General features: G+C 35.6%; 1 protein-coding gene across 4 annotated transcripts in view; it reads right to left on the reverse strand.

Moving 5' to 3' along the window:
• Positions 1-26,402, reverse strand: part of JAK2 (Janus kinase 2) — a 119,774-nt gene that overhangs the window by 60,127 nt on the left and 33,245 nt on the right. For all 4 annotated transcript variants that reach the window (XM_055578156.1, XM_055578157.1, XM_055578159.1 and 1 more), the window contains exon 4: positions 7,972-8,095. In XM_055578156.1, the coding sequence (XP_055434131.1) occupies positions 7,972-8,095 (124 nt within the window). The remainder of the gene's footprint in view (positions 1-7,971; positions 8,096-26,402) is intronic.

Raw genomic sequence — 26,402 nt, forward strand, 5'->3', positions numbered from 1 at the left:
GGAGATCACACTGAAAATAAAGCTTAATGATGGGAATATTGCCGTATTAACTCCTCCTATACACAAACATGAGACAGTTTTCCATTTATTTAGGTGTTTCTCTAATTTCTTTCAATGATATTTTATATTTCTCAGTATACAAATTCTGAAATTCTTTTGTTAGGTTTAAATCAAAGTATTCTTTTATGCTATTGTAAATGGAATTTTATTAATTTCACATTTGTACTGTAATTCCTAGCATACAGAAATACAACACTTTGAATTTCTATCTTAGAACCAGGCTGAGCTCTTTTATTAGTTCTAATAGTTTATTAATTGCTTAGGATTTCACATATTCTAGATCCTAATATCTCGGAATAGAGAGTTTTATCTCTTCTTTTCCAATATAGATGCTCTGTATTTCTTTTCCTTGACATATTTCCCTGTCTAGAATCTGTTCTACAGTGTTCAACAGAAGTGGTGAGAGCAGATATTCTTGTCTTGTTTTTGATCTTTGGAAGAAAGCATTAAGCTTTTCACTATCAAGTATTAGATTAGCTTTGGAGTTTTTCACAGATCCTTTATCATACTGAGGAAGTTCCAGTCCATTCCTGTTGTGTTTAGTATTTTGATTACAACAGAATATTAGATTCTGTCAAAAGTTTTCTTCTGTGTTTATTAAGATGATCATACGCTTTGGCTCTTTATTCTAATATGGTACATTATACTGATTTTGAGATGTTAAAGCAATATCCTAGGATAATCTCTACCTGGTCAATATTTAATCCTTTTTATATATAGGTGGATCTGGTTTGCTAGTATTTTCTTGATGATTTTTACACCTATGTTTATAAAGGACATTGGTCTGTAGCTTTCTTATTTTTTGGACTTCTTTGTCTGGATTTGGTATCAGAGTAATGGAGAACTTACGGAATGAGTTGGGAAGTGTTTCCTCCTTTTTTTGGGAATAACTCATAGGGGTTTCCCTGGTGGCTCAGATGGTAAAGAATGTGGCTGCAATGCAGGAGACCTGGGTTTGATCCCTGGGTCAGGAAAGATTCCCTGGAGAAGGAAATGGCAACCCACTCCAGTATTCCTGCCTGGGGAACCCCATGGACAGAGGAGCTTGGCAAGGCTACAATCCATGGGGGGCAAAGAGTTGGACACAACTGAACGACTAACACTTTCACTTCTTTCAGTATCAACATTCCCCTTCATGGATCACAGTCTTGTCACAGTGAGGGGACTTGTATAACTCAATGAAGCTATGAGCCATGGCATGCATGGTAACCCAAGAAGGAGGGGTCATAGTGGAAAGTTCTGACAAATCATGGTCAACTGGAAGAGGTAATGCCAACCTACTCAAGTATTCTTGCCTGGAAAGCCCTATGGACAGTATGAAAAAGCAAAAATATATACCAACAGAATATGAGTCAACCCCTACCCAGGTCAGGAGGTGCCCAGTATATTACTTGAAAAGAGTAGAGGGCAATTACTATTAGCTCCAGTAAGAATGAAGTAGCTGGGCCATACAAGAAATGGCACATAGCTGTGGATGTGTCTCGTGGTGAAAGTAAAGTCCAATGCAGTAAAGAACAACACTGCATGTGAATCTGGAATGTTAGGTTCATGAATCAAAGTGAATTAGACATAACAAAACAGGAGATGGCAAGACTGAACAAGTACATCTTAGGAATCAAAATCAGTGAATTAAAATGGACAGTCATAGGTGAATTTAACTCAGATGACCATTATATCTATTGTGGGAAAGAATTCCTTAGAAGAAATGAAGAAGAGATCATAATCAACAAGAGTCCAAAATACAGTACCTGGGTGCAATCTTCAAAACAACAGAATGACCTTTGTTTGTTTCCAAAGCAACCCATTCAACATCACTACAATCCAAGTGTATGTCCTAACCACTGATGCGGAAACTGATCATTTCTATGAAGACCTACAACACTTTCTAGAACTAACACACAAAAACGATGTCCTTTTCATCACAGGAGATTGGAATGCAAAAGCAGGAAGTCAAGAAATACCTGAAATAACAGGCAAGTTTGGCCTTATAGTACAAAATGAAGCAGGGCAAAGGCTACCACAGTTTTGTCAAGAGAATACAGTGATCATTAGCAAACACCCTCTTTCAACAACCCAAGAGATGACTCTACACATGGACATCACCAGAGTGTCACTATTGAAACTGGAGTGATTATGTTCTTCACAATTAAAGATGGAGAAGCTCTATACAGTCAGTTAAAAAAAAAAAGAGAGAGACCTGGTGCTGACTGTGGATCAGATCATGAACTTCTTACTGTAAAACATAAGCTTAAATTGAAAAAAGTAGGGAAAATTACTAGGTCATTCAAGTATGACCTAAATCACATCTGTTATGATTATACAGTGGAGGTGACAAATAGATTCAAGGGAGCAGATCTGGTAGAGTATGTGAAGAACTACAGGCAGAGCTTTGTAACATTGTATAGGAGGCAGTGACCAAAACCATAAAGGGAACATTTCATGTGAGAATGGGCACAATAAAGAACAGAAACAATAAGGACCTAACAGAAGCAGAAGAGATTAAGAAGAAATGGCAAGAATACACAGAAGAACTATACAACAAAGGTCTTAATGAGCCAGAAAACCATGATGGTGTGGTCACTCACCTAGAGCTGGACATCCTGGAGTGGGAAGTCAAGTGGGCCTTAGGAAGCATTACTACGAACAAAGCTAGTGGAGGAGACAAAACTCCAGCTAAGCTATTTACAATTCTAAAAGATGATGCTATTAAAGTACTATACTCAACATGTCAACAAATTTGGAAAACTCGGCCATGGCTGCTGGACTGGAAAAGTTCAGTTTTCATTCTAATGACAAAGAAGGGCAACGCCAAAGAAAGTTCCAACTATCATACAATTCCATTCATTTCACATGCTAGCAAGATTATGCTCAAAATCCTTCAAGCTAGGCTTTAGGAGTACATAAGCCGAGAATTTCCAGCTGTACAAGTTGGGTTTAGAAAAGGCAGAGGAACCAGAGATCAAATTGCCAACATTCGCTGGACTATCAAGAAAGCAAGGGAATTTCAGAAAAGCATCTACTTCTGCTGCATTGACTACGCTAAAGCCTTTGACTGTGTGGATCACAACTGTGGAAAATGCTTAAACAGAAGGGAGTAGCAGACCATCTTATCTGTTTCCTGAAAATTCTGTCTGCAGGTCAAGAAGCAACAGTCAGATCTGGACATGGAACAAGTGACTGGTTCAAAACCAGAAAAGGAATATGACAAGGCTGTACATTGTCACCCTGCTTATTTAACTTCTATGCAGAGTACATTATGTGAAATGCTGGGCTGGATGAATCACAGCTGGAATCAAGATTGCTGGGAGAAATATCAACAACCTCAGATATGCAGATAATACTACTCTAATGGCAGAAAGTGAAGAGGAAGTAAAGACCTTCTTGATGAAGGTGAAAGAAAAGAGTGAAAAAACTGACTTGAAACTCAACATTCAAAATACTAAGGTCATGGCATCCGGTCGCATCACTTCATGGCAAATAGAAGAAGAAAAAGTACAAACAGTGACAGATTTTATTCTCTTGGGCTCCAAAATCACTGTGAACGGTGACTGCTGCCATGAAATTAAAAGACGCTTGCTCCTTGAAATGAAAGCTATGACAAACCTAGAGAGCATATTAAAAAGCAAAGACATCACTTTGCCAACAAAGGTCCGCATGTCAAAGCTATGGTTTTTCCAGTAGTTATGTAAGGATGTGAGAGGCAGACCATAAAGAAGGCTGAGTACAGAAGAATTGATGTTTTTGAATTGTGGTGCTGGAGAAGACTCTTGAGAGTCCCCTGGACTGCAAGAAGATCAAACCAGTAAATCCTAAAGGAAATCAACCCTAAATATTCATTGGAAGGAATGCTACTGAAGCTGAAGCTTAATACTTTGGCCATGCGATGTGAAAAGCTGACTCACTGGAAAAGACCCTGATTTTGGGAGAGATTGAAGGCAAAAGGAGAAATGGACAGCAGAGGATAAGATGGTTAGATAGCATCACTGACTCAATGGACATGAACCTGAGCCAACTCTGGGAAATAGAGGAGGGGCAGAGGAGCCTGGCAAGCTACAGTCCATGAGGTCACAAAGTTGGACAAGATTTACCAACTGAACAACAACAAAGTATCAACATATCCTTAAAAGTTTAATAGAATTCACCAGTAAAGCCACTTGGATCTGGGCTCTCCTTGTGCAAAGCTTTTTGTTTTATTTGTTGTTGTTGTTTTTTTTTTTTTTTTTAATTACTAATTGAATTCTATTTCTTTACTTGTTAAGGTCAATTCACATGTTCGATTTCTTTGTCAGTTCTATAGTTTGTGTCTTTCTAAGCATTTTTCTATTTCATCTTGGTTATGTAGTTTGTTGGCATACAGCTGTTTCTTATAATCCTTTTTATTTCTATAAGGTCACAGTAATGTTACCTCTTTTATTCCTGATTTTAATAATTTAAGCTTCTCTCTTTATCTAGTTAAAGCTTTACTGATACTGTTGATCTTTTCAAGGAACCAACCAACTTTTGGTTTCCTCATTTTCTCTTGTTTTTCTATCCTCTATTTCATTTACCTCTACTCTGATCTTTATTATTTCCTTTCTTTAACTTGCTTTCAGTTTCATTTACTCTTCTTTTTCTACTTTGTTAAAATGGAATGTTATTGATTTGAGAACTTTTTTAATATAGTTTTTATAACTATGAATTTACTTTAAAGCATGGTTTTTAGCTGCATACCCTAAGGCTCAGATGGTAAAGCATCTGCCTACAATGTGGGAGACCCAGGTTCAATCCCTGGGTCAGGAAGATCCTCTGGAGAAGGAAATGGCAACCCACTCCAGTACTCTTGCCTGGAAAATTCCATGGATGGAGGCGCGTGGTAGGCTACAGTCCATGGGGTCGCAAAGAGTCGGACATGACTGAGTGACTTCACTCACTCACCCTAAGTTTTCACATGATCTGTTTTCATTTCCAGTTATATCAAAATATTTTCTATTTTCCTTTGTGATTTCTTCTTTGACCCATTATTTATTTAGAATAGTGTTGTCAATTACCACATATTTGTGAACTGTCCAGTTTTCCTACTGTTAATGAGTTCTAATTTACTTCCACAGTGGTCAGAGAACATACTTTGTATGATTTCAATATTTGTAAATTTACTGAGATTCATTTGATGGACTAACATATGGTCTAACCTGGAGAATACTTCCTATGCACTTGAAAAGAATATGCACTGCTCTGTCATTAGGTACAGTGTTCCATGTTTGTACATCTAGCTAGTTTACAGTGTTGTTCAAGTCTACTATTTCCGTGCTGATCTTCAGTCTGGTTGTTCTGTCCGTTACTGAAAGTGAGGCATTGAAGTCTCCAACTATTATTGTTGAACTGTCCAGTTTTCCTTTTAATTTTTTCATTGTTGCTTCATTTATTTTGGAGCTCTGTAGTTGGATCCAACTTATAGTAATTACAAGCAAATATTATGCTTCCTAATGGATAAACTCCTTGATCATTATAAAACATCCCTCCCCCACCTCTAGCAACAACATATATCTTATAATCAACTTTGCTTGATAATATAGCTTCTCAACTCTCCTTTGGTTACTCAATGCCTGGTATATCTTCTTCAATCCTTTACTTTCAAGTTATTTGTGTTTTTGAGTGCAAAGTGTGCCTCTTATAGACAGGATGTAACATATATTTTTTAAAAATTTAGTTATTCAGTCTCTGCCTTTTAAGAGTTTAATTCATTTACACTTAAGGCTATTACTGTTAATAAAGTATTATGTTTGTCATCTTGCTTCTACTAGGATTTTTTGTCTTTTTGTTCATTTGTTTCATTATTGCTAGATATTTCTAGTATATTATTAATATATTAAGTTTCTAGTGTATTATTAATACATTAAGTCTCTTATTTTATCTTTTACTATATATTTTTGAATTTTGGCATATAAGTCTCTCAGAGAATTACAAAAGACATTGTAACTTAAACAATCTAGTTCTTATTAATATCAACTTAATTTTAATACAATACAAAACTCTCTTTCATTCCCTTTATTCTATATTTGTCATATAAATCACATCTTTATACATTATAAGTTCTCCAACACAGTTTAATAATTGTTGCTCTTTTATGTTGATTCTGAAATAACCCATAAATATGTAATAAAGGAAATGAAGAAGAGCCTCTAAACCACAGACCGGCAGAATCTTTAAAAATTATATAAAATCTCTTTGGGGCAGTTTATGGTTACATTATCCTTAGTACTTGTGATTATAGGTAGCAGTGCATATGTGTCCCCTTAGTTTAAAAGTAGGAGGAAGTCGTGAATTTGATAAGGGAAACATTTTTTAATTCTTTAGAAGAGATCAGCAAACTATTCCCCACAATGCCTAAAATATTTACTATCTGACTTCTTATAGAAAAAGACTGCAGATTACTGCTCTACAGACATTTTAAAATAAAAAGATACACTACTTGCTGATTACAGAAAGAAATTATAGAAATTGATAAAGAAAATATTCTTAATAAGATACTGATATTCTGTGAAACATATGTTGCATATTACTCTGCTTCTTTAAATAACACAAATTTGAAAAGTCTTAAAACCTACATAAAAGTCTTAATAAATTTGAATAGGTTTAATTCTAAGTACCTTATGTTTTTTTGCTTTTATTAGTCTTTATTTTAAGTGACCTCTTTTCTGTTTGTTTATGGCATTTAACATACTGATCCCACAAATATAGCCTTCGGCTGAATGGTTATTACGGATGCCTGTAGATTTGCTCATATTTTTTTGTTAATAATCATATCATTTCCAAATAATGACTTTTTCCTTCTTTGTTCTCAATTATGAAATATTGTTCCTGTTTTACTGTATTGGTTAGGAACTCCACCAAAATCCTATATACAAGTAGATAACTATATACATATTATCTTTACTTTTTATCTTATTCCTGACTTTAGAAGAGAATGATGCTAATATTTTATCATTTAAGAATATTATTTGCCACATGGTTTTTGCAGATATCCTTTAATCATGGTATGAATGTCTCTCTTGACTTTTAGTTTACTAAGGTTTTCTTTCCTTTTTATAATCATGAATGAGTCCATGGTCATGTTTTACTATGCAACACTAACTCTCTACGGAACTGATCTATTTCAGAAGTAAGAACAGACTGGACTTATTTGTTTCATCCTTTTAAATCATAAAATACCTCTGGATTTCTCTAAATTGGTATTACATATCACCAAAAATTATTACACAATTTGTAATTTGAGGTTGTAAATAATCACTGGCAAAATCTTATCCTTCCTTCACTTCAACTGAAAAAGTTTTTAAAAAGAATGGATGTGAGATCACAGATTATTACATAAAACATCAAGTTTTCTGAGAAATTATCAGTATTCAAACATTTAGGATTTTTCAAGTAAAGGTCATTCTTATTCTTTTCAAATTTTACTTACAGTCTTAAGTGGAAAAGTAGCACCCTACCAAAACAGCTTTATTCTCAGAGCATTCTAGTAAAAGAGCATGTATGAACACTTAATCTAGTGGGGAAAGAGACTCTTGAAAGAAGTGTGTGCATGCATACTAAGTCGCTTTAGTAGTGTCAGACTCTACCACCCTATGGACTGTAGCCCACCAGGCTCCTCTGTCCATGAGATTCTCCAGGCTAGAATACTGGAGTGGGTTGCCACACCCTCCTCCAGGAGATTTTCCCAACCCAGGGATCAAACCCATGTCTCTTACATATCCTGCATTGGCAGGTGGGTTCTTTTCCACTAGTACCACCTGGGAAGCCCAAATGAAGATTAGATGCTAACTGGTTCTGGTCTCCGATACTAAAGACCTTGCAATTAAAAAGTATGGTTGATAATTTCTCCCACTTTGCCTTTTACCATTAAGTTAAAAGTGACTACTTTACTGGAGAAAGTACCTGATTCTGTAGAGTACATTTTGCCTGGTTGATTCATCTATATGGAAGACATGGTTGGGTGGATACCAGATCCTTTCTGTTTCACTCATTAAAGCAAACATACTATGATATACAGGTGTGATTCCTAAGAAAGAAACAGAAACAAATTATTACAGATAGTAAAGTACATTTACAATAATATCTATAATCTGCAGTGGGGCTGAAGCAATAACTCTTAAAATCTGTGCAAAATGCAGCAGCAGTCAAAATCTTCTGGTTCAACACTACTTACAAGTAAGTTCTTAATCAAATATATTTTCCCCCTATATTGTAACATTTGACTGCTAGGATTCTTTCAAATACATTATAAAAAACAGTTTACCTAGGTTTTTTAGTTGTCTTGTACAGTAAAGTTGACCCAATAATACTGGGTTAACCCAACAATATTGTTTTAAATAATACTGAGGGTACCAAATAACGAAAATATTTGAGTCACCAGGTGTTTTAAAAAGAACAATGAAACAGTTTTATTTTTAAATATCAAGTTTTACACAATACACTTGTTATTATATTCTCTGAACTATTTAAACTTACAATGAAAACTTTTAAACATCAACTTAAAATGCAAGGATATGTGATTTTTTTTCAAAAATATTTTAGAAGGTACATTAACAAAAGGCTGAAGGCCAGTGAACTTTAAAAATCATATAGAACACTTAAACCACAGAATTAAATAATGTATATTATTTCCAAACACAGAGAGAACCCACACAAGTACATACCAATCATGTGGAGGCTAAAAACAAGTCTCCAAAAATGCCAGAGACTGGTCATACATACCATGTTTTCTATTCACATTTCAATTAAATCAGAAATAAATACTAAGAAAAAAGAGGACAGGAAAACTGACACATTTTTAAATTCAGTTTGACCACGATATCAAAACCAAAGACATTATAAAAGGATAAATCTCACTTACCAAAATAAATTAAAAAATCCTAAATTAAACATTTGCAAACAAAATCTAGCAATGTTACTTAGAAAAAAATATGACAAAGTTAATTTATTTGAAGATTGGAGAGATGGCTAAATTAAGAAAATCTATTAATATAACTCATCAGGATGGTGGCTCAAAGAGTAGAGAATCTGCCTGCAGTGCAGGAGACCCAAGTTTGATCTCTGGGTCAGGAAGATCCCCTAGAAAAGGAAATGGCAACCCACTCCAGCATTCTAGCCTGGAAAATTTCATGGACAGAGGAGCCTGGTAGGTTACAGTTCATTGGGTCACAAACAGTCAAACACAACTAAGTGACACTTTTGACATCATGATAACATATTAGAAAAAAGTCTGTAGTTAAATGACAAAATGATAAATTTGAGAAGTAGTGAGCACACTGATATGTATTTTATCTTTCTACACAAAGAATTACTTGAAATATGTTATAATAAAAATCAAGATTCAAAAGGCAAAACAAAAATATTAAAAGTGAAAATGGAAAAAAATGGAAATAAGTTATTCACAGTGGAGCAAATCCACAAGACTAAAAAGCAAGAGAAAGAATGGAAATATTAGTATTGAAGAAAATGTAAATTTAAATTAAGTAATATCACTTTATCCCCATTCACCTAAGAGGGATAGCATCTAGTACTGATTGAACTGTAGTGAAAAGGGAACTACACTACATAGTTGCTAGGAACGTAAACTAGCACAACTTCTGAGAAAGTAGTACCTGTATAGTAGCCATGAGAAATCAATGTCAGTAAAAATTTAAAATGTGTTTTTAATGAACAAAGCACATTTATTAAAAATTTTAAATTTTCTAATAAAAAAAATAAAATAAAATAAAATGTGTTTTTAAGCCAGCAATCTCTCCTGGGTACTCCTAAAAATGTAGTATAGTAGTAAGAAATTAAAAAGAAATAAAATGTAAATTCAAGAGCAGGAAATAAGAAAAAACTGAGGTGGTATAATCCATTCCATGGACCTTTATGAAATTTAATAAAAAGAATGAGTTAGTACAAAGGCAGTTGGTTTGAACAGATTTTTTACAATGTTTTCATGAAAAAAGCAAGAAGCACATAAAGAGTGTATAATATGATTCCATGCTTTAAAATAATGATCTCAAAATCCTAATGACTCTGTATGACAGGGAGCGGGGTTGTGCATCCCCATATGATTATATGGGAGCTTCCCTGGTGGCTCAGACAGTAAAGAATCTGCAATGCATGAGACCCAGGTTCAATCCCTGGGTCAGGAAGATCCTCTGGAGAAGAGAATAGCTACCCACTCCAGTCTTCTTGCTGGAGAATGTAATGGTCAGAGGAGCCAGGCGGGCTGTAGTTCATGGGGTAGCCAAGAGTCAGACATGAATGAGCAACTAAGCACACAGGGTTACACGACTATGCAGAAAACTTGGAGGATTCACCAAAGATTATGGTCCTAAGTAAAAGGAAGCTAACAGTACAATGGAGAATAAACTTCTTTTTTCTTTTAAAGAATTCATAATAAAAACAGCAAGCCTCATGTTAAAAAAGAAAGGGAAAGGGGAAAACAGATAAAAGCCACTAATGAATACAAAGAGTCCACCACATATGCCACTTTGAAACTAGACAATAATGGCTTGTTAGTCTCTAACTTTAAAATAATCATAAGATGACAGGAAAGAATACTATTCAAATAATTCGAGACGTAATTATTTTCTCTGGGTACCATCTGTATCTAGTCTAATTCTGCACTGAAAAAATGCTTTAAACTTGACATTTCTTTACCTCTTTCCACAAAATAAGTCACATTGCCAGTGTTTCAGGTACATATATGAGACACAGCAGAAATGTATATATCTCAGTCCTACACAGCTGATTCACTTTGTTGTACAGCAGAACTGATACAACATTGTAACGCAATTATACTCCAATTACAAAAAAAAGAAAAAAAAAAAGAAACACAGTGGGAGATGAAATTACCCAGGAAGGGAATGTAAAAGACCTGATTTGAGATTACCTTGGAAAAAAGAATACTAGGAAGAGAACTTTAGCAAAAAAATGTCATTTAGTTTAAATGTAATCATGCAAATAAAACTGCATATGGAACCATTATTCTTAGCATGTGATGATAGGAATATTTTTCTGAACAAGATAATGTCATGATTTTCAAACAATAGTGTGATTATGATTATACAAAGCAGGAAAAGTGAACTCATACTGATGAAACATCAGGATTTCTTTAAATGCTGAATAATGATTTCTTAACAGAAGACTCCAAACCTTAATTATATGTATTAAAATAGGAAAACAAATGTATCCATATAAATTGGCACAAAAGGGTCAGAACAAGGGGATACACCCCTAAAGGAAAATGGTTAGGTCACACGGCAAACAAAAGCAAAAGACAGTGCTTACGTCATGTTTAGTCACACCATCTTATTCCAAAATGGCAATTATATATTAATACTTAATTCACATTTTTTCTAACTAGTTCATGTTAATTGGGCTGTTCTAGGAAGAAAGAACGGAGAAGGTGATGGCACCCCACTCCAGTACTCTTGCCTGGAAAATCCCATGGATGGAGGAGCCTGGTAGGCTGCAGTCCATGGGGTCGCTAGGAGTCGGATGTGACTGAGTGACTTCACTTTCACTTTTCACTTTCATGCATTGGAAAAGGAAATGGCAACCCACTCCAGTATTCTTGCCTGGAGGATCCCAGGGACGGGGGAGCCTGGTGGGCTGCCATCAATGGGGTTGCAGAGTCGGACACAACTGAAGCGACTTAGCAGCAGCAGGAAGAAAGAAAAGGCAGTGACACTGTGTCTGAGATATACATTATACTGAATAGATTCAAAGAAACCTCAAAGTCACTTTTAACTCCTTTTCTTTCCCTATACACTAAGTCCAAATTATTCTTATTTTTATTTAATAAAAAAATTAATTCAAAATGTTTCTTCTTTTCTAAGCCACTACCAAAACTGTGATTCAATCCCATATCATTTTAGACCAAGAACAGTCATTCCACTAATAGTAACAGTCTCTATTCTATAATATGTACAAGATGGGTATGGAAAATACAAAAATGAAAACATTGCCTAACTTTAAGGATCTCATCACAGATGACCCAGAGAAGCCATTAGAGAATTATAAAACAAGAAATTAAGTGCATGATAGTAAAGACCACAAGAAAACACAGAAGTATAGTGCTGACAAAGATTCTTTCCTAGACCAACTTTTAATCAGGCTTCTCTGAACCCTCCCCTAAGTAACCCTAAAAGTTTATTTCCTTGAAGAATCCAATTTAAGCAGGAATCCTGCTTAAATCCATTTAGCAAGATTTTGCCACCTTTGACATATCTGATCAAATTCTGCACTCCTTTAATCCCCCAGCTGGTATCTGATCGCTATGGTCTGCTCAGCAAGAATCCCCCCCAGACCTGATGTCTCCTCCAGTAATTTGTGATTCCCCAGTGTCCCCATCCTACTTGTTCTTGGCTATAAATTTCCACTTTTTCAGACTGTATTCAGAATTAAGCCCACTTCTACACTGGAGTAGCTTTCCTTACTACTGTTTAAAAAAGTACATCTTTACACATTAACTTTTGTCTGGCTCTGGTTTTCTTGAGCAAAGGTAAAAAATGCATCAAGAGGTTCAAGTGAAGTAAAGATAAACAACAGGTGAAGGAATCTGTCACCAGCAGATCTGCAATACAAGAAATACTCAAAGGAGTTCTTTACGCTGAAGGAAAATAATGACAGATGAAAGCATGGAACTATATGACAAATGAACAGGAAAGAGTAAAAGAACAATAACCATTTAAACCAATAATAATTTGTATACCTGTGTGTTTGTGATGTGTACAAAAGTAAAATAGATCAGTAACACCAAATGTGAAAAGAAGTAAACATTGTTAAATTGTTATAAAATTCTCAAATTGTTTGAAAAATAACATGCTAGCTTAAGACTGTAATAAGCCAAAAAATGTACACTATAATATCTAGAGTAGCTGCCAAAAGAAAAATACAAAAACTAGTTCAAAAAAAAAAAAAAATCCAACAGAAGAGATAAACTAAAAAAAAAAAAGAAAGAAAGAAAAATACTTGATCAACCTAAAAAGGCAGAAAAGAAGGAAACCTAAAGATACATAAAATACAAAACAAATAAGGTTATAAACACAAACACATCAGTAGTTCTATTATACATAAATGAAAATAAGCCAATTAAAATACATATTATATCAGTCTGGATTATTAAAAAGAAAACTGTGTTATTTACAAGGGACATACTCTAAACAACCCAGGTTCTATCCCTGGGTTGGGACAATCCCCTCGAGGAGGAAATGGCAACCCACTCCAGAATTCTTGCCTGGAGAATCCCATGGACAGAGGAGCCTGGTGTGCTACAGTCTATAGGGTTGCAAAGAGTCAGGCATGATTGAGTGACTAACACTAATTTAAACAAAAGGATATAGATAGGTTGATGCTAAAAAGTAGGAAAATGATACACCATGAAAACACAAGGCAAAAAAAAAAACCCTGATGAGTCAACATTAGCATTAAACTAAGTAAACTTAAAAAAAAAAAAGAAAGATTAGTTGAGATAAAAAGGAACACTTCACAGTAATAAGAGGGCCATCTCAACAGGAAGACATAATAATATTAAATGTGTGTTTCACTAATAAAGTGAAAGTGACAGTCGCAAAGTCTTGTCTGACTCTTTGCGACCCATGGACTGTATCCTACAAGGCTCCTTGGTCCAAGGAACTGTCCACGCAAGAATGTTGGAGTGGGTAGCCATTCTCCAGGGCATCTTTCCAACGCAGGGATCAAACCCCAGTCTCCTGCATGGCAGAATAGAAGCTTTACCGTCTGAGCCACCAGGGAAGCCCCACTAATTTCAAGGCTCAATAGAATACATGAAGCAAAAACACATAGGGCCAGAATGAGAAACATACCTTCAAAATTTCTCAGAAATTGGGAGAAGACAAAATAAATAAAGGATATAAAATTTAAAATTAACCAAATTTAGTTTACATTTAGAGAACACTACACCTAGCAAGTCAGACTATACACTATTTTCAAATGCATGTGAAACATTAAACAAGAGAGTAGATAACCTAAGTAACAAAGAAAGTCTCAAAAAATTTCAGAGGATTGAAATTTTATATAGAGTACACCCTATGACCATAGAAAAATTAAAAAAAAAAAAAAAAAAAAAAACAGTAACAGAAGGATAATTTTAAAATCCCCCAAAGGAATCAGAATCTGGATATGCTATATTACCTAAATGTCCAGTTTTTAACAAAAGAATTATGAGATATGCAAAGAAACAGGAAAGTATAATCCTTGGGCAAGAAAAAAGGAAGGTAAAAGACAATGCCTATAAGAAGACCCAGATGTAAGATTTAACAAAAATTTCAAAGCAGTCGTTATAAATATGTTTGAAGAACTAGAATAAACCATGATTACAGAAGTAAAGGCAGAGTGACATCAGTGAAAACGGTATATTCCTATACAAAATCGACAACAAAAAGCAGTAAAAACTGTCGAAATCAACTTCATGAGAACTCTGGAAAACAGTCAAAGATAGGCAACAACCAAGCAATTGCTGAGTCAGGAAAAAGACAATTTTAAAATGGTGGGAAAAATTAGCAGCATTTCTACTTTGCTCTCTGCTCAGGAAGGGTTTAGCGATGGCAGCTGGTATTCCCAATGTGAAACTCTGGTCCATGGCTCTAGAGTTAATAGAGTCAATCTTAATGATTGATTAAGTCATAAAGTGATTTAATCAATCAAAACTATTAAATAATTTTAATTTGCTGCCTTCAATGTGCTCAGAGAGCTAAAGGAAGCCATGGACAAAAAACTAAAGGAACCAGGAGAAATATGTGTAAACAAAGACAAACAGTATAAAAAGTGAAAATCTGGAACAAAGAAGTACAACACCTGAAATGAAAAATTCACTGGACTGTTTCAAAAACAGGTTTAAATAAAATAATCAGCTAACTTAAAGATAAGTCAATTAGATTATCTAGTCTGAAGAGCAGGGGAAAAAAAGAAAAAAGATGGACAAAAGTAATACACCTGTGGGATACATTTAAGTCTGCCAACATTACATTATGACAGTTTCAGAGATTTGAAGAGAAAGTAGAGAAAAGGAAAGAATATTTGAAAAAAAATGGCCCCAAACTCCCCAAATTTGATGAAAACCATGAACCACACAAATCCAAGAAGCTGAATGAATTGCACGATGATAAATGCAAATTGATGCACACCGAGACACATTAAAAATCAAACCACCAAAAGACAAATATAAAGAGAACATCAAAAACAGCAAGAGAGCAATGACTCATTACATACAAGGAATCCTCAATTAGGCATTCTCAGTAAGACTCATAGCAATTTCTCATCAGAAACCAATATGGTCATGAAGAAATTGGATGACATAATTAAAGAGCTCAAAGAGAAAAAAGTCAAATGAGAATTTTATATCTGACAAAATAATTCTTTAAAGATGAAGTAGAAATTAAGACATTCTAAGATAAACAAAAGCTTAGAGATCTCACTGTTAAACGGCCAGCTCCACAAGAAATGCTAAAAAGTATTCTACAGGTAGAAATGATAAGACATTAGACAGTAACTCAAAGTCATGAGAAGAAATTTTTAAACTATGATGAAGATACCTATACACACTACAGGCATAAATGTTAAACGATGCAGCCACTTTGAAAAACAGTCTTGGGGTGCCTCAAATAGCTAAACATAGAATTACCATTTGACTCAGCAATGCTGCGTTTATACACAACAGAAATGATGTCATACATCCACACAAAAACCTGTATACAAACGTTCACAGAAACATTATTCATGATATCTAAAAATTGGAAACTGCCCAAATGTCCATCAACTGATCAGTGGTTACAGAAGATGTAGTATATCAATGCAATGGAATACTATTCAGTCATGAAAGAATTAAGTACTGATAAGTGATACAACTTCTGCTTTATTGACTATGCCAAATAGTAGTGATCTACTTCTGGTTTATTGACTATGCCAAAGCCTTTGACTGTGTGGATCACAATAAACTGTGGAAAATTATTCAAGAGATGGGAATACCAGACCACCTAACCTGCCTCCTGAGAAATCTGTATGCAGGTCAGGAAGCAACAGTTAGAACTGGACATGGAACAACAGACTGGTTCCAAATAAGAAAAGGAGTATGTTGAGGCTATATATTGTCACCCTGCTTATTTAAGTTATATGCAGCATACATCATGCGAAATGCTGGGCTGGAGGAAGCACAAGCTTAATCAAGATTGCCGGGAGAAATATCAATAACCTCAGATATGCAGATGACACCACCCTTATGGCAGAAAGCGAAGAAAAACTAAAGAGCCTCTTGATGAAAGTGAAAGAGGAGAGTGAAAAAGTTGGCTTAAAACTCAACATGCAGAAAACAAAGACCATGGCATCTGGTCCCATCACTTCATGGCAAATAGATGGGGAAACAAGGGAAACAGTGACAGACTTTATTTTTCTGGGCTCCAAAAACACTGCAGATGGTGACTGCAGCCATGAAATTAAAAGATGCTTGCTCCTTGGAAGAAAAGTTATGACCAACCTAGACAGCATATTAAAAAGCAGAGACGTTACTTTGCCAACAAAAGTCTGTCTAGTCAATGGTATGGTTTTTCCAGTGGTCATGTATGGATGTGAGAGTTGGACTATAAAGAAAGCTGAGCACCAAAGAATTGATGCTTTTGAACTGTGGTGTTGGACAAGACTCTTGAGAGTCCCTTGGACAGCAAGGAGATCAAACCAGTCCATCCTAAAGGAAATCAGTCCTGAATATTCATTGGAAGGACTGATGTTGAAGCTGAAACTCCAATCCTTTGGCCACCTGATGCAAAGAACTGACTCACTGGAAAAGACCCTGATGCTGGGAAAGACTGAAGGCGGGAGGAGAAGGGGATGACAGAGGATGAGATGGTTGGACGGCATCACCAACTCAATGGATGTGAGTTTGAGTAAACTCTGGGAGTTGGTAGGGATGGACAGGGAGGCCTCATGTGCTGCAGTCCATGGGGTCACAATGAATCAGACACAACTGACTGACTGAACTGAATTGAAGTGATACAACATTAATGAACCTTATAAACATTATATGAGCTTAAGAAGTCAGGAACAAAAGACCAAATATTGTATGATTCAAATTTACTGAGACAAAAAGGTAAATTTATTGAGACAGAAACTAGACTGGTGGTTGTCTAAGAAACTAGGGAAGAACAGAGAGTTAGGAAGTGATATCCAATAAGCACAGGGGTTTCTTGAGGGTAGGTGATGGCTGGACACCTCTGTGAGGATAACACAAAATACTGAACTGTACATTTTTAAGGGTGAAACATATGACTTTAAATGCATGGAATTGAATTATATATCAATAAAGTATTTACAAAAAACAAACATGAGACATTACTTCATACCCACTGGGTATGATTCATTATTAGATGGTGCCAAGGGTATTGCCTTGGATGAGTAAATGTCTGAACTATCTCTGGATTGGCCAGAATTGTCAGTATTAAAGAGTAGGACCCAGACAACTCTACCTCAAAAACTCCAAAAGGAACTGTCAGATCAAGTCAAAGAAAGAGTCATTTGGTTAATTTCCTCACTTTAAAAGAGAGATAAACATACTAACTTGTGTGTCAGTTTCAGCTTATCAATAATGTTGCTAGGAACCAGAAGTACTTAAAGACCCACCCAGGACTGAGGTGAGTCTCCACAGACATTTCCCCTTCCAGAGTTAATGCTGTGGCAGGACCAGCTCTTGTTGATCTTATTATGATTACAAGGTGAATTTCAGCAAAAATCATCAGGGAACTTTTCAAAGTAGAAAAGAAAGGCCACAACTAGCAACAAAATTGCAAATGGAAAAGTTCACTGGTAAAGGCAAATAAATATACAGTAAAGGCAGGAAATCATCCACACAGAAATATAATATCAAAACCAGAAATTGTGAGGAGAGCACAAATGCAGGATATTAGAAATGCATTTGGTATTAAAAGATCAGCAACTTAAAACAATCTTGTTTATATACAGACTGCTATTATAAAACCTCATGGTAACCACAAACCAAAAATCTACAATAGATACACACACATAAAAAAGAATCCAAACAAAACACTGAAGTTAGCCATCAAATCTCAAGAGAACAAGAGAAGGGGGGAAGAAAAAACACCTACAAAAATAAATCCAAAACAATTAATGAAATGGCAATAAGAAACACATATCGATAATTACCTTTAACATTAACAGATTAAATCCTCCAAACAAAAGACACAGACACAAAAAAATAGGTTCATACATATGCTGTCTACAAGAGACCCACTTCAGATCTAGAGACACTACAGACTGAAAGTGAGGGAATAAAAAAAGGTATTCCATGCAAATGGAAATCAAAAGAAAACTGAAGTAGCAATACTCTTATCAGACAAAACAGATTTTAAAATAAAGACTGTCATGGGAGACAAAGAAGAACACTACATGATGATTAAGGGATAAATCCAAAAAGAAGACAAAACAATTGTAAATATATATGTACCCAACATAGGAGCACCTCAATAAATAAGACAAATACTAAGAGCCACACAAGGAGAAATCAACAACAAAAGATAAAAAAGGAGAAGTTTAACACTTCACTTTCATCAATGGACAGATCACTCAGACAGAAAATCAATATGTAAACACATGTCTTAAAACCTTAAAGCACATGGACTTAACTGATATTTATAGAGTATTCCACCCCAAAGCAACAGAATACATATTCTTCTCAAGTGCACATGGAACATTCTCCAGGACTGACCACACACTGGCCCACAACGAGAGCCTCAGTAAACTTAAGAACATTAAAACCATATCAAGCATCTTTTCCAACCACAACACTATCAGATTACAAATCAACTATAAGAAAAACTATTAAAAAAAAACAACAAAAATACAAAAAAAATGCAAACATGTGGACGCTAAACAATTTGCTACTAAGCAGCCAATGAATCACTGAATAAATAAAAAAGGAAATTTTTAAATGCCTAAAGACAAATGGAAAAAAAAGCATGATAATTCAAAACCCTTGGGATGCGGCAAAGGAGTTCTAAGATGGAAGTTTACAGCAATATAACCGTACCTCAAGAAATAAGAAAAAATTCAAATAAATGAGCTAATCTTACACCAAAAGCAACTAAAGAAAAAAATCCAAAGTTATCAGAAGAAAAGCATCATCATGAAGATCAGAGAAATAAATGAAATAGAAATGAAAAAAAGAAAAGATTAATGAAACTAAAAGTAGGCTACTTGAAAAGATAAACAAAACTGATACACCTCTAGCTAATTCATCAAGAGAAAGAAGAGGGCTCCAATCAATAAAATTGCAAATGAAAAAGGAGAATTTACTACACATATCACAGAAATACAAAGAATCATAAGAAACTGCTACAAGCAACTATATACCAATAAAATGGATTATTTGGAAGAAATGGTATAATTCTTAGAAAGGTACAACTCCTGAAACTGAGGCAGAAAAAAATAGAAAATACGAATAGACTAATCACAAGTAATGAAATTGAAACCGTGATTTAAAAACTCCCAACTAACAAATGTCCAGGACCAGATGGCTTTACAAGTGTATTCTATCAAACACCTAGAAAAGAGTTAACACTTTTACTTCTGAAACTATTTCAAAAACTGCAGAGTAAAACACACTCCCACACTCATTCTATGAGGCCACCATCATCCCAATACCAACAAAAAAACAAATATCACAAGAAAATTACTGGCTAATATCACTGATGTACATAGATGCAAAAATCCTCAACAAAATACTAGCAGTTCAAATCTAACAATACATTAAAAGGATCATACACCATGATGAAGTGGGATTATCCCAGGGATGCAAGGATTTTTCATTATCCACAGATCAGTGTGAATCATCACATCAACAAACTGAATAATAAAAACCGTATGATCATCTCAATAAATGCAGAAAAATCTTCTGACAAAATTCAACATGAATTCATAACAAAAACTCTCCAGGAAGTGGAACAGAGGGAACATACTTCAACATAATAAAGTCCATATATGACAAACCTATAGCTAACATACTGAACAGTGAAAAGCTGAAAGCATTTCCTCCAAGATCAGGAACAAGACAAGGATGTCCACTCTCACTACTTTTATTCAACACAGTTTTGTAAATCCTCAGCACAGCAATTAGAGAAGAAAAAGAAATAAAGGGAATCCAAATTGGAAAAGAAAAAGTAAGACTGTCACTATTTGTAGATGCCATGATACTATACATAGAAAGCCCCTAAGACACTACTACAAAATTACTAGAGCTTATTAAAGAATTAGGTAAAGTTGCAGGATATAAAACTGATACACAGAAATCTACTCCATTTGTATACACTAACAATGAAAGATCAGAAAGAGAAATTCAAGAAACAATGCCATTTATCATCACATCAAAAATAATATATACCTAAGAATAAACCTATCTAAAGAGACAAAAGACCTGTACTCCAAAAACTATTAAGAAGCTGATGAAAACAACTGAAAATGACACAACTGGAAAGCTATACCATGTTCTTGGATTGCAACAATTAATAATGTCAAAATGACTATACTGTCCAAGGCAAAACACAGACTCAATGCAATTCCCTATCAAATTATCAATGGCATTTTTTTAGAACTAGAATAAAAAATCTTAAAATCTGTATGGAGACACAGAAGACCCCGAAGAGTCAAAGCAATCTGTGAAAGAAAAATAGAGTTGAAGGAATCAGACTCCCTGACCTCAGATTACTGAATAAAGCTACAATCATCAAAACAGTATGGCACTGGCACAAAAACAGAAAGATAAATCAATGGAACAGGATAGAAAGCCCAAAAATGAACCCATGCATCTATAATCAATTAATCTATGACAAAGGAGGCAAGATTATACAATGAAGAAAAGACAGTCTCTTCAATACATGGTGCTGGGAAAACTGGACAGCTGTATATAAAAAAATGAAATAGAATATTCCTTAACATCATACACAAACATAAAATGAACTAAAGACCTAAATGAAAGACCAGATATTATAAAACTCCAAGAGAAAAACATAGGCAAAACACTCTCTGACATGAAACACAGCAATATCCTTTTCAACACAGCTCCTAAGGTTATAAAAATGGAAATAAGCAAATGGGACCTAATTAAACTCAGAAGCTTTTGCACAGCAAAGGAAACCATAAACAAAATGAAAAGACAACCCATAGAATGGAAGAAAATACTTATGAACTATCTGAAGGACAGGGACTGGTCTCCAAAAATCTACAAATACCTCATGCATAACAACAATGACAAAAAAATACAATAAAAAATGGGCAGAAACCTAAATAGACATTTCTCCAAAGAAGACCAAGAGGCACATGAAAAAATACTCAACATCACTAATTATTCAGTTCAGTTCTGTTCAGTCGCTCAGTCGTGTCTGACTCTTTGTGATCCCATGAACCGCAGCACACCAGGCCTCCCTGTCCATCACCAATTCCTGGAGTTCACCCAGACTTATGTCCATTGAGTCGGTGATGCCATCCAACCATCTCATCCTCTGTTGTCCCCTTCTCCTCCTGCCCTCAATCTCCTCCAGTTACTAGAGAAATACAAATCAAAAATATGAGAGATCACCTCACACCAGTCAGAATGGCCATCATCGAAAAATCTACACACAATAAATGATGAAAAGAGTGTGGAGAGAAGAGAACCCTCTTACACTGTTGGTGGGACTGTACATTGGTACAGCCACTATGGAGAACCACATGGAGGGTCCTTAAGAAAATTAAAGTAGGGCTACCGAGAGTTGGTGATGGACAGGGAGGCCTGGCGTGCTGCGATTCATGGGGTCGCAAAGACTCGGACATGACTGAGCGACTGAACTGAACTGAACTGAACCATGTAATCCAGCAATACCATTCCTGAGCATATAGCTATCCAGAGAAAAACTGGATAGTTTCAAAGGATACATGCACTTCAATGTTCACTGCAGCACTGTTTACAATAGCTAAGACATGGAAGAAAGCTAAAGGGCCATCAACACAGGAATGGATAAAAAAGATGCCATACATATATACACCAGAATATTACTCAGCCATTTAAAAGAATGAAACAATGCCATTTGCAACAACATGGATAGAACAAGAAATTATCATACTAAGTAAGACATAGAAAGACAATTATCATATGATATTGTTTATATGTGGAATTTAAAGAAATAATGCAAATGAACTTATTTACAAAACAGAAAGAGACTCAGACTCAGAGAACTTAGAGTTACCAAGGTAAAGGGTAGGGGAGAGGGATAGAATCAGAGTTTGGGATTTACATGTACATAGATAACCAACAAGGACCTACTGTATACTTCAGGAAACTCTGCTCAAGACTCAGACTCAAGACTCTGCTTAATAATCTAAATGGAAAAATAATTTGAAAAAGAACAGATACATATAAATGTCAAACCAAATCACTTTGCTATACACCTGAAACTAACACAACATTGTTAATCAACTATATTCCAATATAAAATTAAAACAATTTTTAAAAAAGCTATCAGATGCTTATCAATACACACATACACCCTAGTGCTATTGTAAGAACTGAGTAACACATATGAAACAATTATGTGTTTTATGTAAACAATGAGAATAAATTTCAGCCAGCTGAAAGAGGTAAATGGGATACAACTGTAACATTAACTTCATATTCTCATTTCAACTGAGAAAAGAATAAAAGTCACTTTAAAAAATACATTTCGTTTAAGCATTTTTTTTACAATTAGAAGTTATAACAGATCAAGATTCTTCATTAAATACAAATATCTTAATATTAAAACTGTTATTTATAACTTAATATAAATTATTTTATCATCAAAGCTATACCTAACAAAAGGTCATTCAATAAAGGGCATTTGGGGATGGGAATGGAAAGGAATTTGAAGATAATAGATATGTGAGTAGGTAGTCAAGAAAGTCTAACTGGTAAAGGACTCAGAGAGATGGGAGGATTCCAAAAGATAACTCTACAGCCTCTTTTGTCTAAACCTTGCTGTTTCTACACTAGAGCTAATTATCTCATATCTTTAACGTAAAACTTGTCAAGGCTGTAGATATGATATCAGAATAACTGTCTTCTCATTTCACATTCTGAATCAAGAAGACCATCTAGACATGACTGAGAGAATATAGGGAGAACCTAGATTTTAAACCTGATTCAATGACGGCTTTGGGTACCCTCACTGAGGAAGGAAAAATTTATTTTAAATACTGAAAAAAGAAAATTATTTGTGGCCAAGAGGGGAAAGTGTAGCAGACTACATTATTGCTCATAAATACTCCATCTTTTCCTCCCACTCCCTGAGAGGACCACCTCATCTGACCCAACACTGGCTTGGCCATATGACTCAGTTTGACCAATGGAATCTGAGCAGGAGTGGTAGTGTGTTAGTTCCAAAAAGAGGCAGTAGGAGGTATTTCATTTCCAGCAGCCCTCATGTTTTTTTTTTTGCCTTTTACCAGGAGAACACCATGTCTCATTTAGTGGTTATTCCTTCAGCCTGGAATCCAAACTGAGGCTATACATGGAACAAACACCTACCAGCTATCTCAGTTTACCATATGTGTTATAAGCCACAGCCATCAACATGCGGTGTTACAACTTCTCATGTGATTTCAGATAACCTTCCTTCTATTACTTCACACTAACTCACAGGATGCAACCTTTTCAACATCCACTTCCACAAGCAAGCTTCATAACTTTTTTAAGGTAAAGTGCCAAATATATTGCACTATTTATATATTTTCTTACCACTTAGCATGTGCTGTTTTTACTAAGTTTTTTTTAATATCACCAAGTTTAGATTGTCATACCCCTAACCTTATTTTTCCTATAAGCCCTGTGCTTTTTACTGCACAATTCTGCAGAACACAGTGTCTTTTAGGAACACATATTTCACACCATAACATAACTGACTATATCTTGAAAAAACAGACACAAATATCTGTAATTCGAAGAGACACGGATAACTTAGCTATCTATAACTAAGCCACATAAGGGTAGAAAAGCAAGTGGGGTAAGGTGATATTTAACCTTATGACCTGGTAACACTGTCAAATACAATCACATTGGGAGAATATGTTTCAACATATGAATTTGAATGTTTGTGTCCTTCTCCCTCAACCTATAGCATTCTATTCCTGGCCTTCCAAAAATAATATCCTTTCACATTCAAAATATATTAATTCCATCACAATAGCCCCAGAAGCCTTAACTCATTCCAGCATCAACTCAAAGTCTGAGTTCAAAGTCTCATCTAAATATCATCTAAATCAGATGTGGATGAGACTCAAGCAAGGCTTCAGCAGTATGTGAACTGAGAACATCCAGATGCACAAGCTGGGTTTAGAAAAGGCAGATTAGCCAGAGATCAAATTGCCAGTATATGTTGGATCATGGAGAAAGCAAGAAGTTCCAGAAAAGTATCTACTTCTGCTTCACTGACTATGCTAACACCTTTAATTGTGGATCACAGCAAACTGTGGACAATTCTTAAAGAGATCGGCATACCAGACCACCTTACTTGCCTCCCAAGAAATCTGTATGCAGGTCAAGAAGCAACAGTTATAACGAGACATGAAACAACAGACTACTTCAAAATCGGAAAAGGACTGTACACTGTCACCTGCTTCTTTACCTTTTATGCTGAATACATCATGTGATATGCCAGACTGGATGAATCACAAGCTGGAATCAAGACTGCCAGGAAGTAATATTAACAACCTCAGTATGCAGATAACACTACTCTAATGGCAGAGGGACGAGGAGCTGAACAGCCTCTTGATGAGAGTGAAAGAGGAGAGTGAAAAAAGCTGGCTTAGAACTCAACATTCAAAAAAACAAAGATCATGGCATCCAGTTCCATCGCCTCATGGCAAATAGAAGGGAAAAAGTAAAAGCAGTGATAGATTTTATTTTCTTGGGCTCAAAAATCACTGCAAATGGTGACCCCAGCCATGAAATTAAAAGATGCTTGCTCTTTGGAAAAAAGAGACTCAAACTCTGGTGGAATAAGCATCTCCATGAAAGCATCTTTGGTGTCATAAGCTATGACAAACCTAGACATCATATGAAAAAGCAGAGACGTCCCTTTGTCAACAAAGCTCTGTATAGTAAAAGCTACGGTTCTTCCAGCAGTCGTGTACAGATGTGAGAGTTGGACTATAAAGAAGGCTGAGTGCCAAAGAACTGATGTTTTCGAATTGTGGTTCTGGGGAAGACTCATGAGAGTCCCTTGGACAGCAAAGAGATCAAACCAGTCAATCCCAAAGGAATCAATCCTGAATATTCATTGGAAGGACTGATGCTGAAGCTCCAATATTTTGGCCATCTGATGAAAAGAGCCAACTCATTAGAAAAGACCCTGATGCTGGGAAAGATTGAAGGCAGGAGGAGAAGGGAACGACAGAGGTTGGATGGCATCACCGACTCAAAGGACATGGGTTTGAGCATGCTCCGGAAGATGATGAAGAATAGGGAAGCCTGGCGTGTTGCAGTCCATGGGGTTGCAAAGAGTCAGACATGACTTAGCGACTGAATAACAAGGTACAATTCATCCTGAGGTTCTCCAGCTGTAAACCTATGAAATCAAACAAATTATGTGTTTCTAAAATATAATGGTAGAAAAGGCATAGGACAGATGTTCCCATTCCAACAGGCATAGGACAAATATTTCCATTCCAAGAGAAAAGAAGAAATGAGTGACAAGTCTCAAATAAATCTAAAACCTAGTAAGGCAAATTCCATTAGATCTTAAGGCTGATGAATAACCCTCTAACTTGATACTCTGCCTTCCAGACCCACTGAAGCAGAGATCCCACCTGCAGAGCACACCAGGGCAACAATCATGCCCCTCCAGCTTTGCTGGGCACCAAAGACTCCTGGCAGCCCTGCCCCATGCTTCCCTTCTTTGAAATATAGGTGGAGTCAGACATGCCTCCAGGGCCTTTGCATTCTCCACTAGTGGAGATACTTATTCCACCAAAGTTTCCTGCCTGCACCCCGCTGAGGGATAACTGCCACACTAGGGGCTGCCAGAACCATATCCAGGGCAGCCAAGGAGCTCAGCAACAGCATTAATTTTTTACAACTATAAGCAGTTATGAGGACTCAAGCCACACCTCCAACCCTTCGCTTAGAAATGACTTGAAGTAAACACCCAATTTTATTCTCTTAAGTTCTACATTCTACAAAGCACTGAAACATGAACACAACTCAAGCAAGTTCTTTGACACTTTATAACAAGGATCACTTTTCTTCCAGTTTCTAATAACATGGTCCTTATTTCCATCTTAGATCTTATCAGAATGGTCTTTAATGG

Source organism: Bubalus kerabau, chromosome 4 (assembly GCF_029407905.1).
Source record: "Bubalus kerabau isolate K-KA32 ecotype Philippines breed swamp buffalo chromosome 4, PCC_UOA_SB_1v2, whole genome shotgun sequence".
NCBI lineage: Eukaryota > Metazoa > Chordata > Mammalia > Artiodactyla > Bovidae > Bubalus > Bubalus kerabau.